The following is a 17,409-nucleotide window of genomic DNA, read 5'->3' as shown; positions in this document are numbered from 1 at the left end:
TCCGGGGCAGGGTGGGGGCGAGGGTGGGGGCGGGGCACCTGCATGCAGTGGTAGTGGGTGCTCTTCCCGTTGAGGTGGCAGCCGTGGTAGTAGACGCTGCAGTCGTCCAGCGGGCTGAAGCGCATGAAGCCGTGCTGCAGGGAGTTGTCCCGCTTCTTGTGCATGTTGTAGTGCCGGATCACGTCCTGCTTGCTCGTGAACCTCTGCCGGGAGAGGGCCTGGTGGGTGGGAGGCCGCGCCTGGCCCCAGGGCCCTCCTGTTCTCCTTACAAAGAACTCTATTTGGGTCGAAGCAGCCCAGACCGCCCCAAGGCCAGCACCCTGGACTTGGGAGGGAATAATTTAGAAGGTCCCAGAACCACAGATCCTTCCCTGACCTTCTCCATGTCTCTCCATCATCAGGCCCGGAAGCAGAGAAGATGAATCCGAGCCAGGCCTTTCAGCCAAGGCTTCTGACAGGTGACAACTCATTTTGTCTAGTATCACCAATGGGCCCTGCCAGGCTGGGCTCCCTGGTGAGACAGACCACCTGCATTCCCCTCTCATTTGCTTGCTCTGCACTCACCAGAGGATGAGCTTTGAACATAAGGGACAGTCTACCTGAACTTCAACATAATCATCTGTAAAATGGGGCAGTAGTACCAGCCTCATGAGGACACTGGAAAGAGCTGACTAGACAAGGTATGCAGGCTGTCTGAGAAGTTCTTGGTGCGTGGTGGACTCAGTGCATTGGAGCAAGAATAATTATTACTGGGGAGGCAGAGGGCTCCAGACCCCATCAGACACCTGTGGGCAGCAATCTGGGAATGTGGACAGGCTGGGAGTTTTTCTGGCCTCTCTTCCTGCCCAAGTCAAGTTCAGGTGGCCCAAGCAGAACCCAGCAGTCCTGTCCTACTTCCAGGAGGCTCCTCCGCTGCTGTGCCAGCCTGCAGGAGCACGGCCAGTGCCCACGGGACATACCTGGTAGTTGCACTCGGGGTCGAGGCAGTGGTAGTGCTCGCGGTACTGGTAGGCGCAGTGGATGTGGCCACAGTGCTGACTGCCTGAGAACCTGCAGGGAAGAGGGGGTGGGCTCAGGCCTCTCTGGATGCCAGCTCCAGGGTCCTCAGCCTCTGTGGCTGAGAAGAGTCTGTGTCTGTGCTCCAGAGGACTGCTTCTGGGGTGTGGGGGCCTTGGGTAGAGATCTGGAGGGGCAGAGGTAGCCCCTGTGTCCGTGAAGCAGAGGCTGAGAAGGCCAAGGAGAGTGAGGGGGCCGCTGGGAATCCCAGACCCACTGAGCTGCAGAATGAGCCTTATCTGCCCCAAGAGGGAATGCCGGGCCGGGTTGGGGGGCACAGAGGCCTGGTGCCAATGTTGCATGGAGGAGGCGGGGCCAAGGCAGAGGCCAGAGCAGGGTCAGGGGAAGAAGCCTAGGATGGGATGGGATGAGGTGGGGAAGGCATGAGCCCCAAGGCAGCCCAGCCGCTGTTTCTGCAGGTGCTGCCCTCCCACTCCCCACCCAGCGCCGGGTCAGGTGCTGGGGACCCCAGTCGGGCCAGCTCACGGCCCTGTGACTGAGAAGTGTTAAAGGGCTCTCTCTGTCCTGGGTTTTCTCGACACTTGAAACAGTCCAGAGTGATGAATTTTTAAAGCCCAGCATCTGTTTGGCTTCCCGTGGTAGGGAGCATGTTCTCCGGCCAACTCCCCAGCTCGGAGCCCCTACTAGCTGCCTGGCCACCACCGCCTGTGGTCCAGAGCGCCCTGGGCCATCTCTAGGGTCCAAGACTGCCAGAGTGGGGGATCCTGCAGCCTGAATGATGACCACCTGGGGAGAACACACCATGACAACTGTGGACACGGTGGTGGGCTCAGCCTGCCTGCCCCACCATGGAGCGAGTGAGGGGAAGCCTATGTAACGGGGAGAACCACTTGCGAATAAAGATTTAAGCTGAAGCTGCCAAAAGAGCCATCTGCTGAGGCACTAATAATAATGATAATAATAATAATAAAGAGAGCACAGCAAAGCTGAAAAGACAAGGAGGGACAGGAGGGAGACACAGAGAGGGACGGAGATTAGCAGAAAGACGGCTGCCGGGGCCTGGCCCGGCCAGGTGCTGCCCCAGCCAGGTGCTGCTCCGCCAGGTACTGCCCGCCGGGGGCCTGAGCTGGGGAATCTGATGAGGTGAAGTTTCTTCACCTGCCAAGCCCGCTGCCTTAAGGAGGTAAAGGGGCAGGCCTGCAGTCAGGTGGTGAGGGTCAAGGTCTAGCCTGGGGTTGGGGGGGGGTCGTTGCACACTGAGGCCACCTGACCACACCCCTTCTTATCCCCTTACTGTTCCACAGTGGCTTGCATTGCCCTCCCGGCAGCCCACCCCCACCAAGGCTCTGGATTAGCTGTGGAGGGGGGCCCTGTGCTCAGCTGTGGCCGGGCCCTGCTAGCGGGCCCTTTCAGGTACCCGAGTCCTGCCTGGGGTACAAGCTACTTAAGGGTCTGTGGTCTGGACCCCATGAAGGGGGCGGGGGCTCTGAGATGGGGCAGAGGGCAGTCCCTGGAGGGAATCTGGAAGCAGGAGTGTGTGGGGGTGAGGAGGCAGCAGGCAGCTGATACTAGCAGTCAGATGGGCATGCGGTCCCACGGTCCCCAGCATTCCTACCCCGCCCACCTCTCCAGGGCAGTCTCCTCCCGAGGGGCCTACCTGGCAATATATTTCTGGTAAATGTTTACATCTTCAGTGACAGCTGGTTTATCTGTGGGCAATCCGTTCCTGGTGAGAGACACACAGGGCACAGCTGATGAGTGGACGAGGCGGCCTCCTGCCCCAGGCATGTCTGGGGGCAGCTCCCTGCCGTGGGGTCCTGACCCTCATCTCCCTTGCTCTGTAGCATCCTGGGCACTTGAGGTGGGATGGGAAAAGTCCTTTGGCAGAAAACTAGCACAGCTGGGTTCAGTTGGCCCACCTTCGGCAAGGACTAGGCTGTCTCAAGCTAGCAGGGCTGGAGGGCTCCACCCTGAACATGGGTCTGACCTAGAGTCCAACCCTCAGGAGGCCTGGGAAGCTGGGGCCAAGCCCCTCTTGCACACAGCGGGGTCAGGACACTGCTGGCTGAAGAGGGGTACCAGGGACCACTGGGGAAGACCCCGGGGGAAAGGGCAAGAGTAGCACCAAGCAAGTGTGGCTGAGGGGTCGGAAAAGCCCCCCGACACCCCCCGTGCCGAGGGCGGCTCTCTAGACCAGCTCTCAGGTTTCTGGCCCTCCCCCAAGAGGGATGGCTGTGGGGAAAGGTGTTCTCAGCCCCACACATGGATCCATCCGTCATTTTGCCACTGCCGAGGGCTTCACGTGGGGTCCGCCCGCCCCAGCCTCCTACCACCTCCTGCTGCCAGTTACACAGCCCAGGCTCTGAATCCAGGAGCCAAGGCCACCAGCTTGGAGCCCAGAACCCCCAACCCAGCGTAGGGTTTTCCCAGCCAACCGTAAGCCCGCAGCTGACCCTCGTGGTGGCAGGCAGAGAAAGCCTGCTGTGGGCAGATGGGGTTACAGTACTCTGTGGCAGGTGTGTCAGCAGGGGAGCAAGTGCACAGAAGCACAGGCAGGCCTTGGAGATGATGTAGGCTCGCTTCCAGACCACCATGATCAAGTGACGGTCACAATGAAGCGAGTCACGTGAACTTTTTTGGTTTCCCAGAGTACAGAAAAGGTATGCTTATGCCATACTGTAGTCCATTAATTGTGCAATAGTATCATGTCTGGAAAAACCATGCACATGTCTTAATTAAAAAAGGCTTTACTGCTAAAACACGCTAACCATCAGCTGACAACGCAGGGTTGCCACAAACCTTCAGTGCACAAGAACACGCGACATCTTCGAAGCGCAAACAAGGTTTGCCTGTATGTGGTGTGTGAGGGTGTGTGCACACAGCAAGATGTATAGTGTGTGTGTCTGTGAACTGGGTGTGAGTGATTATGTAGGCTGTGTGTGTAAGTACGTGTGAGAATCTGGGTGCACAGTGGATGTGCGTAAGATGCGGGTACATGTGTCCACAAGTGTGAGCTTCAGAGGCAGAAAGTGGGTCTCTGGGTCACCCAGTGCTGGACTCAGGGCTGGCAGTGAGGGTGGCGCGCGCCTTACTTGACAGTGGAGACGGTCCCCGTGGTGATGGAGTCTGTTTTGGAGAAGGTTGACTTCAGGTACTCGGGAGTGTTGAAAGGCAGGGAGGCAGATGGCTCAGGGCCTGGCCCAGGGGCACTGGGAGCGGTGGGCACGCTGGCGAGGGGTGCGGGAGCCAGGCTGGGGGTGGGCGGAACCTTGGCGGGGCCAGGCTTCTGGATGGCCCGGACGTCGTACTTGGAGGGGCGCCCCACCTTGCCCGTCTTGAAGGCGATGGCCCCACCCATGTCGGGGCTGCCCTCCCCGGGTTTGAAGAGGTGCAGGTACTTGACGTTCTCCAGGTCGTACTTGGACGGCTTCTTGTAGGCGCTCCCGTTTTGGGGCCGCAGGTTCTCGCCCGTCTTCAGTTTCTGGATGAAAAAGTCGTACTTGGAGGCGCGGGCCACCAGGCCCTGCATGGGGACGCTGCTGTGCGAGGGCAGGGGCAGGATGGTGGCCTTGGTCTCCAGGTGCGTGGTGCTACTGGGAAGCCGCAGGCCGGGCAGGGGGCCCAGCGCCTCCTTGCCTGCCCGCCCCTCAGCCGTGGTGCCGTGGGCCGGCCAGGACAGCTGCTCGCCAGCCTTGAGCTTGCGGATGTACTCCTCGTACTTGGAGAACCGCGCCCGCTTGCTGAGGGCGTCCTCGGAGGCGGGCAGCGCGGAGGAGGTGGCCGCCTCGGGGGTGGAGCCCGCATGCAGCTTCTCAAAGCTGATCTTCCTGGCCAGCTCGTCCCTCGTGTTCTGGTCGTCGTAACCAAACATGCCAAGGAACTCAGTCATTGTGGAGGCCGCGTAGTCCCGCAATGAAGAGGCCTCTCCTATGGGAGAGGAGAGGGGCTGTCACCTCTGGGAGGGAGCAGGGTAGCCAAGGGACAGGCCACCCCCAGAGAGGGAGAGGGCCGGCCTGGGGAGGGGCGGAGCAGGACATGATCTATGGACATTTGGCTCACTTGTTAGGTTTTACGACTCTTAAATTAATTTGTTTAAAAAAAAAGTAATTAATACTGGGGTAAAATAAAACGAGTTCATCAATGCCAGGAAAATCAATTTCCTAAATGTTCTGGCCGATGGCTTTTCAGTACATTAAACAAAGTTTCATAAATGTCTCCGCTCTCTCGCCTTGGCCTAATATGAAAGAGAAGTCATTTTACTGGAAGTAAGGCCAGATCTCAACCTGCCTCTGGGGTGGGGGTGGGAATGGGGGCTGGGGACAGGTAGGGTTGTGAGCCAGTGGCTGGGCAGTCAGGAGGACCCTTGGGGACCGGTCGGGGTGGGCCTGGCAGAGTTGGCCTGGCAGACCTTCACTCCCCCCAGAAATGGACACACAGACCCCTGATCCTCGGGAGGAGGACGAGGGGCTTGCCCGAAGCCTCCTCAGAACCTGTCCTCTTGGCCCCTCCCAGACCCCCAAGTTGCTAACGGCCCCAGACAACAAGGCCAAGGGGGCAGAGAGCCTGCTGATGTGAGGCTCAGACTCCCTCAAGGCCCCACCCGAGCCAAGACTTATGACATGGGGAGGCCTACAAACCTCCCTGCCACCCTCTGGTCACTCGTGTTCACGCACAAGGGTGGGCCACCCCGAGGAGAGTCAGGGCCGGAGACACAGCAGCTGACGGTCCGCATCTCTCACTCCAGTGTCCATGGCAGGGCACACGGGGAGTCCCCCGCAGCCACCTCCCCGTGGGGGAGTGCATGTGGGGCCGTGCATGCACACACACTCTCACAAGCTCATGTCCTAGTGATTGTCCGAGACACACATACAAGTGTATCCAGACCACCTCAAACTCCACATCCAGCTTCCCAAGACTGTCCCATTTGGCCTGGGGCTGTTCCCTGGAGACGAACCCCCTTCCACACACAATGTGCCACCACTGCAAGCCTGTGGGACGCCCCCACCCCCAGGACGTGTCTTCCTGCGCACTCACTAACACCGACCACCAGCTATACGCCACCCCGAGTCAGGGGTGGGGACACGCAGGTGGGTGAGACTCGTCGGGCCCCAGAGGACATGTGTTCTCTCTACTCCTGTCTGAGCCTGCACACTCGGGCACCGAGCTCCAGGCTGGGAGGTCCTAACAGCCCAGCCAGGGAAAGGTGTGGCCAGCCCCCAGCAGCGGGCTCTTCTCCCACCCCCAACCCCACCCGGAGGTGGTCTGAGAGCCGGTCTGGGCTCCAGCACAAGAGAAAACCTAGCAGCATGTAGACAGAGCCTCCGCGCTCCTGGGAGGAGGGGAGGAGGGCAGTTCTGTGGGGTCTGGGGCCCTCCGGGTGAGGACAGAACAGTCATGGACAGCACCCGGCCCCCAAGGTGGGGAGAGTGACTCAGGGAACCAACAGATGGCTGTCCCCCTGGGCTGGCTGGCTGGTGGGCTGCCGTCCTGACCTCAAGCCACTTGGGGTGGGGGACCCAGCCTGGGAGGGGTGGGCTCTGGATGCTAGATTCAGTGGCTCAGGGACCAGGGAAAGGGGCTAAAAATAGCTGGAGGCAGCTGAGCCCTCGCTATATATGGCAGAGAATCAGAAGGCTTTGAAGGGCAGACGGCTTAGAGCAGGGAGGGGGCCAGGCAGGGGTCCCGGGGGCAGCCCAGAGGCCTGCAGTCCCAAGGCCACTGTGGGCAGCTTGGGCTCTGGCTGCCCAGCTCCAGGGCCCAGGCTGAGGAGCCTGCCTGGCATCATGCTGCCATCCCGCTGCTATCCCAAACCCGAGGGGGTGAGGCCTGGAGCCATGAGGCCACCGGCAGTTTCCAGCCCTGCCTCCTGATGTGCTGGCTCGCCACTCCCCCGGGAGGAACTGGGGCGCTGAAGGGACAGTGGCCCTGGTCCCTGTCCCTCCCCACTCCTCAGGCCCAGCACAGTCACCTTGTGTCTGGGAACGGCAAGGGCTTTTCCTATCAGAGGAAACTGAAGGTCACACTTTTCCTCATTGATCTTGCAATGTTTGTTAATTACTCTGTCACTGATGTGGCGAAGGATAATTAAACAGCTCTGTTTATATCTTATATGCATAATTATGTGGCTGCGCAGGGCTCCCCGCGCAGGGAGGAGATGCGCCCCTTGCTGCAGGGGAAGGGGAGGCTCGGGATGCTAGGCGCCCGCTGCAAGGAGGCTGGGGAGCTGAGGAGAGCCCGGGCCCCAAGCTCCAGCCCTGGCCGTGCCCCCTCCCACCCAGAACTGAGGTCCTTCCTCCGCAGAGCAGAAGGAGCTCAGGGCTGCTCTGCATCTAAGGACACGTGGACCCCAGAAGAGCAAGGCCTTAGCCATCTCGTGGGAGAGAGGTCAGCCAGGGGACCGTGTCCAGGGCAGGTGGGTGCAATGGGATCTGCTGGCTGGCTGTCCCTCTCCACATATCCAGGTACTACGCCCCCCAACAGGCTCCTTCCCAAGCAGGTACTTGTGGTGAGCCATCTACCCACACACTATCCATCCATCCATCCATCCATCTGCCTGTCCACCCATTCATTTGTCTTCCTGAAGACCCACTGTGTGTTCAGCAGCTCATCGCAACCCTGCTCACACATGTGGAAAGCTGCTTTCTCAGGCCCTTCCCTTCTCACCCCTGCCACACCACCCCCCGCCCCAACCCCTGACCGACTCCTCTCCCCCATGCCAGCCGTGACCTCGGCCCCAGCCCCCACCCCCTCAGGAGTCCTCCATGGGCCCTAAAGAGGGGTCACTACTTGGAGCAAGAGTAAGGGAAGAGGGCGTGCTCTGTAGACACACCACCCCTCCTCCTCGTGGGGTTCTGTCCCATCCAGGGCTTAGATACCCACCTGAAGCCTGCTTGGCACTGGGGCCACCGTCATCCTTGGAGCCTGCCCCGTCTGAGTTCTTCTCCTCCAGGACGCTGCTGTCCTTGGGGGGCTCTTCGCCGTGGTCCTCCTCGTCGCTGCAGCCCTGGGGCTGGACCATGTAGACGCCCTCGGGCGGCAGCTCCAGGCCCTCCCGGGCGATCCGCCCCAGCACAGGCGCAGGTGCCGGCTCCTCGCTGTACTCCCCGTTGACCCACTTCTCAATCACCGCCCGCCTCTTGTCTTCTTCGCTGCGGGGGGCCCGGGCCACCCCAGACTCGGGGCCACTGCGCTCTTTGTCCCGGGGCTGCAGCGGGCTGCCCTCAGTGTGGGCACCGGCCTCCCCACCCTTCTCCACCTCCACCTGGCGGCTCAGCTTGGCGCAGATGGCGTTGAGCTTCAGGCCGCCTTTGCGCTTGGCCGCCATCGCGGGCTTTCCTGCGGGCGGGTCGGTGCACCGGGTGCCTTCAGCTGTGGGGATGGAAGAGAGGGGTCAGAGGCACCGCCACCCACCTCAACAGCCCCACATCCCCCAAGCCAGAGGTCTCCCCAGTCACATTCCACCCCACTGCCCTGACACCAGGCATGTCTGTCCCCTCACTAGACTGTGGGTTCTATTCTCAGAGCCTGGCATGGACTCCGTGGTTCAGAAATATCTTGTAAATGAACGAACGAATGGACGAATGACTTCACGCACAGGAACAGTCTTCTTCTCAGCCCTGGCTTCTGGAAACACTTCCTCCCCGTGTCTGGCCCTGGGAGCCAGGCCAGCTGTGCCTCAGGATGTCACTCTGCCTCCACCAACTCCTGCAGCCCTGGGGGGCTAGGCTAGCCCCAGGAAGCCCACTTTCCAGATCTGAGAAGCGGGAATAGATTGGGATTCCTCAGATCCCCAGTGGAATGCCCAGAGGCTGCCATTCTAGTGCCTCATCCCTGAGCATGACAGTGCGATGCAAACGGCCTGGAACTGTAAGTAGGCTGCCCGGGCACTGGCCACCTCCCTCTCGGCCACTGAGCAGGGTGCCCAGGGTCTTGGGAGGGGAATGGCAAGACCACCCCCATACAGCTGGAACCTGCCACAAATGCCAACCAAAGCTGACACACCTACACCGGTTTATTTGTATATCGGTCCATCTGTCTGTCCACCCATCCATTCAGCGAGCTCCTACATGGCAGCGCCAGGGGTGGGGCGGTGGCCACGGCAGACACAGTCGTGGCTCACACTCCCTTTCTGCACAGGGGGCCCCATCGAAGCCTCTAGATGGCAGGGCTCCCAGGGGGTGGGCATGGCCTCATCTCCACACAGCTCAAAAGGTTAAGCCAAGGGAGGAACTCTGCTCCCAGGCCCACAGTCAGAAGGGGCTTCACTATAATGGATCAAGAGCCTAAACACACATGCTGGGAACCCACTGAGAGGCTGACTCGGACAGAGATGGGCACACTTGGGCCAGGACCTCATCTGTAGGCAGACTTGGCTTGTGCACACAGATGGTGGCCCCCGATACAGACAATGCCCGGCAGCCCCAGGTCCTTGTCTTGAAGCCAGCTGCCCAGTTCTCCCAGTCCTGTGGCCCTGGCTCTTCCGGGCCCCACCCTCACCCTAGCCGGATGCCCACTCTACCCATGTTTGTCCACATCTCGAAGTCTGCACTGCCCACACCCAAGTCTCCAAGCACCATCATGGGCTCTTTCTCAAGGCTCATTGACAGGGCCCTTCATCACGCCATCCCACCTGACCTCCAGGCCAGCCACCAGGCTCTGTGACACCAGGCTTCCTCAGGCAGATCTATGGGGGGCAGGCCGCACCTGGGCCCCTCTGCCCCCGGCCCTGGTAGAGAAGGAGGGTGGGAGTGGGGGAGCCTGCTCTATTTTTACCAGGAGGTAAGCAGCCAAGTGTGTATGGCAGACGGCAAATGAATCTATAAATATTTATCCCAAGGAAGAGGGAAGCAGAAGCTCCCAGGGCTGCACTTGCTGCTGGTGACACCCCGTCCCTGGGCCCCCACCCATCCTGGAGCCTCCTGGCACTTGGGCCCACCCAGCCCTGCCCACCCTTTCCTGATGCCGGCCGTGTGCCTGGCTCAGTCCCTTGCGGGCCCCTACCAGATGTGCTGCAGCTGTGTGCCGGGGGGCCCCCCCAGCCTGCAGGCCCCGTGGCTCCGCCCATGCCCCCGACACCTGCCCTCCAGCTGCTGCTCTGCCCCGCCCACCTGCCTTCCAGATGCTGCCCTCCCTCTGCCTCCCGCTGCTCCCAGGGGTGGAGGTGGGGTAGGCATGTCAGCCTGGGGTGCAGGGCAGGAGGCAAAAGCAGGCCTTCCTTGTAAGTGCACACGCGTGAGAGTCTGGGGCTGTGAGTAGAGGGGTGTGTGTGTGTGTGTAAGAGCTGAGGTTCAAGTTGCCTGCCCGCCCGCCTTCCGGCCCACCCCGTGGGGCCTTCTCCTCTACCCCTCCTTCAGGACCCTGGGACCTGCAGACTACCCCCCTCGTGGTCTGACCCCAGGCTCCTGTCCATGTAAACATTCCCCTGACTTTCTTCCCTAAAATATAAACGCCGTGGCCGGGCCTCAATGGGAGGAAGCCATCCGTCCCCGGCCCTGTCACTGCCCCTTTCATCTCCTTCCCGCCACCAGCCTGCCCGCTGCTCTATTTACACTGGAAACTTCCTCTGGGAACAATACTGCCCAGGAGGCCGGCTTGAGCTGGAGGGTGGGAAGGCACGGGGACTCCCGTACCGCTAACCTGAGACCCGGCTCCAGAGAGGAGGCGAGGGGCAGGGCGGCTGCAGTGGGCCCAGCTGGGCCCCGGGGAAAGGAGCAGGCCGGTCTCTGCCTGTGGGCCGCCAGCCCAGGGCATCTCCCAGCCTGCAACCTCTGGCCCCAGGGACGCTGGATGGGCCAGGGTGAGCCCTGGGAGGCAGCACTGCACCATGGTGTGCCCTGGCCTCTGGGGCAGACAGTTGTGAGTTCAGGGCCTGGCTCTGCCCCTCGCTAAGCTCTGGGTTCTGAGCGAGCTTTCCCCACCATGAAAGGATTGCAGGACTAAGGTGACAGGGTGCCTGTCTGTGCCAAGCACAGGTCCTGACAGTCAAGCATCTGGGAAAAGGCAGCTGAGCTCTGGGAGGGGACAAACAGGCAAGTGTGGTGCCACCTCTGGGCACGAGATCCCTAGCTAGACCAGGAAACCACACCTGGGCCAGAAGAGGTTGCTGGTGGGGGCACAGGAGAGGCTGGAGGCCCAGGCTGTGGGCAACAAATGACCTCTCCCTGGCTCCCAGAAAGTCTCTAAGCCTCCCCTCCAGGGGCTCCAAACTCAACAAGCCCCCTGCAGGCAGCTCTGTCTCCAAGCTGGGGGGTCTTGCTCAGGGTGGAGAAAGGGAGGGGCAAGAACTGGCCTGTCCTCACACCTGTAGGCGCTAGTTCATGGTGTCTCACCATGACCCCGTGAGGCAGGTACTGCCGTCGTCCCATTTGACAGAGGAGGAAGCTGACCCTGGAGCCGTGCAGACACTCCAGAGCCCGAGCGCCTGAAGGCCAGGGTGCAGCAAGGTGCGGGGCTGCTACCATGTCCCCGTGGCGGCTCCGGAGACTCCAGGAAGTCCCAGGCCACCCCGAGAGGGCTCCTCTCCACTCCTGCCCATCTCCTCCTCACCCCCACTCCCGGTTCCCATAACACGGAGCCCCCTAAAGTGTTAACTGTGATGGGTAAAATGGTGCAGCAGATTGCTACAATAAATAATTTACTGATATTTATAAATATGCAAATCAGCCAGCTTCAGAAATCGAATGAAGGGAGGGCCTCGGGAGAAGGGCCCGTTATGGCAGGAACCGCATCACTCCCTCCACAGGCTGGGGAAGGCCAGGGCTACTGCCAGCTCTGGGGGAGGGAGGGGGCTCCTCTAGCTGCACCTGGGCCCCTCATCCCTGATCCCTGGGGACTAAGCGGGTGGCTGGATTGGTTCCACCTCCTCTCCTGCTCAGGGCCAGGTCCTTCCTAGCCCTGGGTAGCCTGGGCTCAAGGGGACCGGAGACTCCAGGGCCTGATGCCCACGACTGGGTCTCAGAGTCAGCCTGGGGCGGTGGGGTGGGGGCTAGTCCCCAGGGGCTGGCAGGGCTGGCAGCCCCTCCCCACCGGTGAGTAATGTGTTTTGGGGCCGGGCGGACTGTCAGCTACCAGGCTCCGGGTGCTTTATGGGCTCTGCCTGGTGGCTCTGAACTCCCTGGTAGGAAATAAAGTTCTCCCTGCGCGTCCCTTCTAAACATTTCACTCAGTGGAAACGGTGTTTAAGAAAAATGAGGACATATTTCTTCCTAAGGATGCAGTGTCCCCTTTGGGCGGCCTAATGCCCGCTGTATATCACGAAGTGGCGAGGCAGGGGCCAGGTGCCCGTCCCCTCTGGTGGGGGTGGTCCAGGGGGCCGGCCTGTCTGCTGCCAGGTGGCTCGGGGGCCACGGGCACCACTAGGCCACTCTGGTGGCCGCCCTGGCCCGCACAGCATAGAGCAATATGGTAGCTGGCACCCTGAGCACCTCCCCTGCGCTGGGGACAGCACTGGGTAACCACTCAGAGCCTCAGTGACACACCCACCCCCATCCCAGAGCAGCCATCATCCTGACCATTTCCAGATGAAAAAGCAGAGCCCAGTGAGGCTGTCAACTGTCGTAGTCATCCAGCATCCGTGTGAGAGCTGGACTCAGACGTCTCACCATCTGAGACCCTAGGTGTACCTCCCACAGCCTCCCAACCAGGGTGGCAGCAATTTCGGAGCCTCCCTGCCACCCGTAAGGACCTGCACTTGATGGGCCACCAGCCCCAGGGCTGGGGTGCCGGGGGCTGAATTCCGAGGACACGACAAGAGCAAGCGGACTGCCCTGGTTCCTGCCAGGATGGACGGTTCAATTTAGACCAGGGGGCAGATGCTTGCTCAAGTCATTACAAGTGTGATCACTGTGGTGAAAAGTCTCGGTCCCACAGGAGTGGTGAGTCTAGGAAGCAAGGAAGGGTTCCCAGAGACACCTGTCCTGGCTCTGCTCCCCCACGAGCTCCCTTGGGGCCCCACCATCCCCCTGCCTCCCTCTTCCCCCTACCACGCAGCCCAACTCTATCTTAACAGTTCCAGCCCCGTCTCCCCAGACACGACCTGTGCCCTAGGAGAACAGGGGTGTCCTTCCTTCCCTCTTGGGCCCAATCCTGTGCCTCACTTGGCAGAGAGGAGCAGCCACTGCTCCTCGAGGCCCTCAGCTGGGCCCCCTGGTCCCCAACAGCTCCAGGTGGGCAACTGGGGGGGCCCAACTGCTGGGCCCTACGTGTGCCCCTTGGTTTATTTATTTATTATGATTTTTTAGTCCAGTTAAAAGGTTTACTATCCAGACGCGTCTAAGTGGCCTCACTTAGCGTAAGTAACTCTATAAATCAGGGAAACTGTTAGCATCCACCGCACAGGCTGGCCATCAATCTCCCCCAGGTCACAGCCAAACAGGAAGGGGAGAAAAAAAAAAAAAAAGAGTTACCACCCAGGGGAGATTTAAAACACACACACACAGCGCACACGCAGACTGTGCGCGCGCACACACATTCGGGCGTCTCAGTATTTGTACAATCACATTATAGTCACATGTGTACACACACAGCGGCCCGGAGACTGGCTGTGCCGCGTGCGTCACGACATGGATGCACGAACGTGGCTACTGCAGCCCGAGGGAGACACACCTGAGGAAGGGGTGAGCCCCCAGGGCTGCGCTCTCAGTGCCTGCGCCGCCCTGCCCAGGCAGGCGGCTCTGGAGGGCGGTGGGACCAGGAGGGGGTTCAGCTGGGTGCTTTCCCCTTCTGTGGCCTCTGCCTCTGCCAAACCCCAAGGGGCCAAGCTTTTCCCTTTTGTGTGCGGGAGGCAGGGAGGTGGTGCCCAAGGACGGGGCAGGGAGGTTGTCAGCCCCAGGCCACTGACAGGCCCTCGTCCCCTGTACCCAAGGCTGGGCACACCCCAGATGCAGCACGTGACTCAAGGAGGGCAGCACCATCCGGACGATCGACCAGCTTCGATGCAGAGCCCAGGACGATGCCCGGCAAGGCGAGCTTTCTGCAGCAGCCTCAGGAATGCCTCACCTCACTTGAGATGTGGCTGGATGCACAGAGCTTGGACACAGGCTCCCTCCCTGTCCCCAGAGAAGAGGCCCCAGACCTAGAAGGCCCCCACCAGGAACGGGGGTGGGGAGGCTGCTCCTGGCATTCTCTGAGGGTCCCCAAGGCCAGGCCGGGCAGTCGGAGGGCGGAAGACCCACCCAGGCCCACCGCCTCTCCCACCTCGCCCAGAGGCCTCCCCGGCTCACCCGCCCGCCTGCCCGCTGCATCTCCCCATGAACTCTATTTCTCTTTCCTCTCTGAAAACAACTGAGCTGTAAATACTGTTTAACCTTCTCCCCCCCTCCCCCCCACCCCCTCCCCTCCGCACTATAAAAACACAAATATGCCATAACTCAGCCGGCCCGGCCGCCCAGCCTCCAACATGCCCTGCGCCCGGGCCTCTCAGGAAGGTCATTACAAACGACTTTCCGATTCACTGCTCCTGAAATAATTTTGTGTATTAAAACCTGAATCTGCACTTTCTGGGGCCGAAAGCCTCGCTTAATTATGGCGGGTGTCCTTGGGACGGACAGTGATCCTTCACTCGCCAGCCCGCGCTCCAGCCCTCCGCCCGCCAGCCCGCCCCCCTCCCGGGGCCCAATCTGTTTTCAAAGTGTGTCTGTCCTTTATTAAATTGTTTTCTTTTCCACATTATCAGTTGCCATGGAGACCTCATCTCTCGGATTATTTGAATTTCATTATATCTATTGATTTGGGAGCATTTCATCTTTTTTATTGTTTTTCTGTCAATTTTCAAAACGAATAACCATCTAATTTGCGTCAGTGCTGATTATGTTTGTCCCTCAATAGAGGTCGGCAGCTGCGCTGGGGAAACAAATCAATGAAAAACCATCATAAAACTCCCCACTCCAGTCTCCAGGATGTGTGGGTGACATTCCACGCCTGCGAGACACACACTCATCAGCTCCAAGTTCGGCTACGGTGGCGGCTGCTCCTCTCCACGTCCGCCTCCTCTGGCCTTAATATTTAATTCTGCGATTTGGGGCATTATTAGTGGTGTTTTTATTAGTGCGTGTGCATGTGAGTGTGCTGTTGCGTTAATTTGTGGGTGAGGCAGGGAAACCCCGGAGGAGGGCAGGGTGGATGGTGCTGGGGGTGCGGTGGGAAGTGGAAAAAAGGGGGGACGCCCAGAGGAGAGGACGGGCCCCGGGACCACCGGGAGGATCATGATGAGGGCTTGGAAAAGGGGGGATGCAGAAGTGGGACTGAGCCAAGGGGAGGAGAGGAGGGAATTCAAATTGCTTACTTTGTTGGTTTTTTTTAAATAATTTATGCAATTTTAAGCATTTATGTATAAATTTTTTAATAAGCCACCCTGGAGCAGGATGGCCATTAACATCCCAACGTCCTTCTGTCCAATGGGCTGGCGGAGAGGATCAATTTCTGAGAGTACTTTCCCTTTTTTATGACATGATAAAATGCTTTTAAAGCAACTTACACAAATATGGAAATTTTTTTTTTTCTTTTTTTCCCCGTCCCCTCTCCCTTCCCCTAACAGCCTTCTTATCCACCGGGGATGGGGGGGTGTGCGCACAGGCACACTCGCCACTCGCGCTCACGCTCTTGCTCCTGCTGGGGGAGGGGGCGGGGGGCTGGCCGGGAGAGAGCCCCAGTTCTAACTGGAACTGGCCGCCTGTCCTTCTAACAAGGGCATAAACTTTCATTACCCATGCACGCAGTCAAAGACAATTTAGGGAAACGCGCTGCTCGGAAAAGGAAAACCTCAGCGATTCGTGGCCCACACTGCCGTTGCCATCTGGGGGGCTGCTGCCACCTCCAGCCCCCAGTGAGAGGGCGCCAGAGCCCTGAACCTCGGGCCCTGCCCGGCAGGAGGCGGGGAGGGGCCCCAGAGGGTCACAGCCACAGAGGGAGAGGAGGGACCAGACAGAGCCCTGGGAACACCCAGCTTGGGGAGGGGCTGGGCCCCGTGGTCATGCTCCCCCCACACCCCTTCGCTAACCTCAGTCAGGCATGAGCCCGTGAGGGCAAGCACAGGACTCCAGGGCTGTCCCAGAGTGGACACTCAGCTCTGTGGATGAACAGACAGAGGGACCAAATGAAAATGAAGCAGGAAATTGTCCAGATCACAGGGGTCCACGCTGGAGACTCACGGTGCCTGGGAAAGGCTCCGTCTCCAGGTGTCACCTCCTGCAGAAGTGGGTCTGGGGCAGGAATGCTTCTGCGTGTAAAGGATCAGGGCTACCAGAGGAAGAAGGGGTGTCCTGGCCACTACCACCCTGACCCTACACTTGAACCCCTAATTCCCTGAGATGGAGCCAAACCTTGTGAGGAAGAGGGCAAGTGGCTTAAGACTTAAGGACGATCCTTATTTCCATGTCCCCATTGCCTTCCAGACCCTCATCCTGAGGGCTGGGGCAGGTGGAGGGCCTGAAGGGTGCCCAGTCCCAAGACTGAGAGGGATGACCCTGGTTCCCAGGGAGGATTGGGACTGCGTTCACCCTGCTGAGCCACACCTGGGCAGCTGGACTTTCAGTTCAGTTTCAGTTCAGTCACTCACTTGTGTCTGAATCTTTGCAACCCCATGAATCGCAGCACGCCAGGCCTCCCTGTCCATCACCAACTCCCGGAGTTCACTCAAACTCACGTTCATTGAGTCAGTGATGCCATCCAGCCATCTCATCCTCTGTTGTCCCCTTTTCCTCCTGCCCCCAATCCCTCCCAGCATCAGAGCCTTTTCCAATGAGTCAACTCTTCGCATGAGGTGGCCAAAGTACTGGAGTACTTTGTCACCTCCTGCAGAAGTGGGTGACATCTTTAGCATCATTCCTTCCAAAGAACACCCAGGGCTGATCTCCTTTAGAATGGACTGGTTGGATTGATCTCCTTGCAGTCCAACGGACTCTCAAGAGTCTTCTCCAACACTACAGTTCAAAAGCATCAATTCTTTGGTGCTCAGCTTTCTTCACAGTCCAACTCTCACATCCATACATGACTACTGGAAAAACCATAGCCTTGACTAGACAGACCTTTGTTGGCAAAGTAATGTCTCTGCTTTTCAATATTCTATCTAGGTTGGTCATAACTTTTCTTCCTGGCCTTTAGAAGCTTCCAAATAAGATAAACTGACATTAGAAACTTGGTGTGTATGCTATATCACTACAGTCGTGTCTGACTCTTTGCGACCTCGTGGACTGTGCCCTGCCAGTTTCTCCGTCCATGGGATTCTCCAGGCAAGAATATTGGAGTGGGTTGCTATGCCCTCCTCCAAGGGATCTTCTAGACCCAGGGATCAAACCTGTGTCTCTTATGTCTCCTGAATTGGCAGGCGGGTTCTTTCCCATTAGCACCACCTGGGAAGTCCTAGAAACTTGGACCGCCTCTTAAAAAAGTGTCACT

The 17,409-nt window shown here is 59.4% G+C and overlaps 1 protein-coding gene across 5 annotated transcripts in view; it reads right to left on the bottom strand.

Moving 5' to 3' along the window:
- Positions 1-17,409, bottom strand: part of CASZ1 (castor zinc finger 1) — a 153,330-nt gene that overhangs the window by 17,359 nt on the left and 118,562 nt on the right. For all 5 annotated transcript variants that reach the window (XM_061382753.1, XM_061382755.1, XM_061382754.1 and 2 more), the window contains 5 exons: positions 7,897-8,385; positions 4,110-4,944; positions 2,675-2,743; positions 960-1,050; positions 39-203 (listed from right to left, as the gene is read on the bottom strand). In XM_061382753.1, the coding sequence (XP_061238737.1) occupies positions 39-203; positions 960-1,050; positions 2,675-2,743; positions 4,110-4,944; positions 7,897-8,385 (1,649 nt within the window). The remainder of the gene's footprint in view (positions 1-38; positions 204-959; positions 1,051-2,674; positions 2,744-4,109; positions 4,945-7,896; positions 8,386-17,409) is intronic.

This window comes from Bos javanicus, chromosome 16 (genome assembly GCF_032452875.1).
Source record: "Bos javanicus breed banteng chromosome 16, ARS-OSU_banteng_1.0, whole genome shotgun sequence".
In the NCBI taxonomy this organism is placed as follows: Eukaryota; Metazoa; Chordata; class Mammalia; order Artiodactyla; family Bovidae; genus Bos; species Bos javanicus.
The sequence above is the reverse complement of the archived record's forward strand: the minus strand, read 5'-3'. Positions and strand labels throughout refer to the sequence as shown.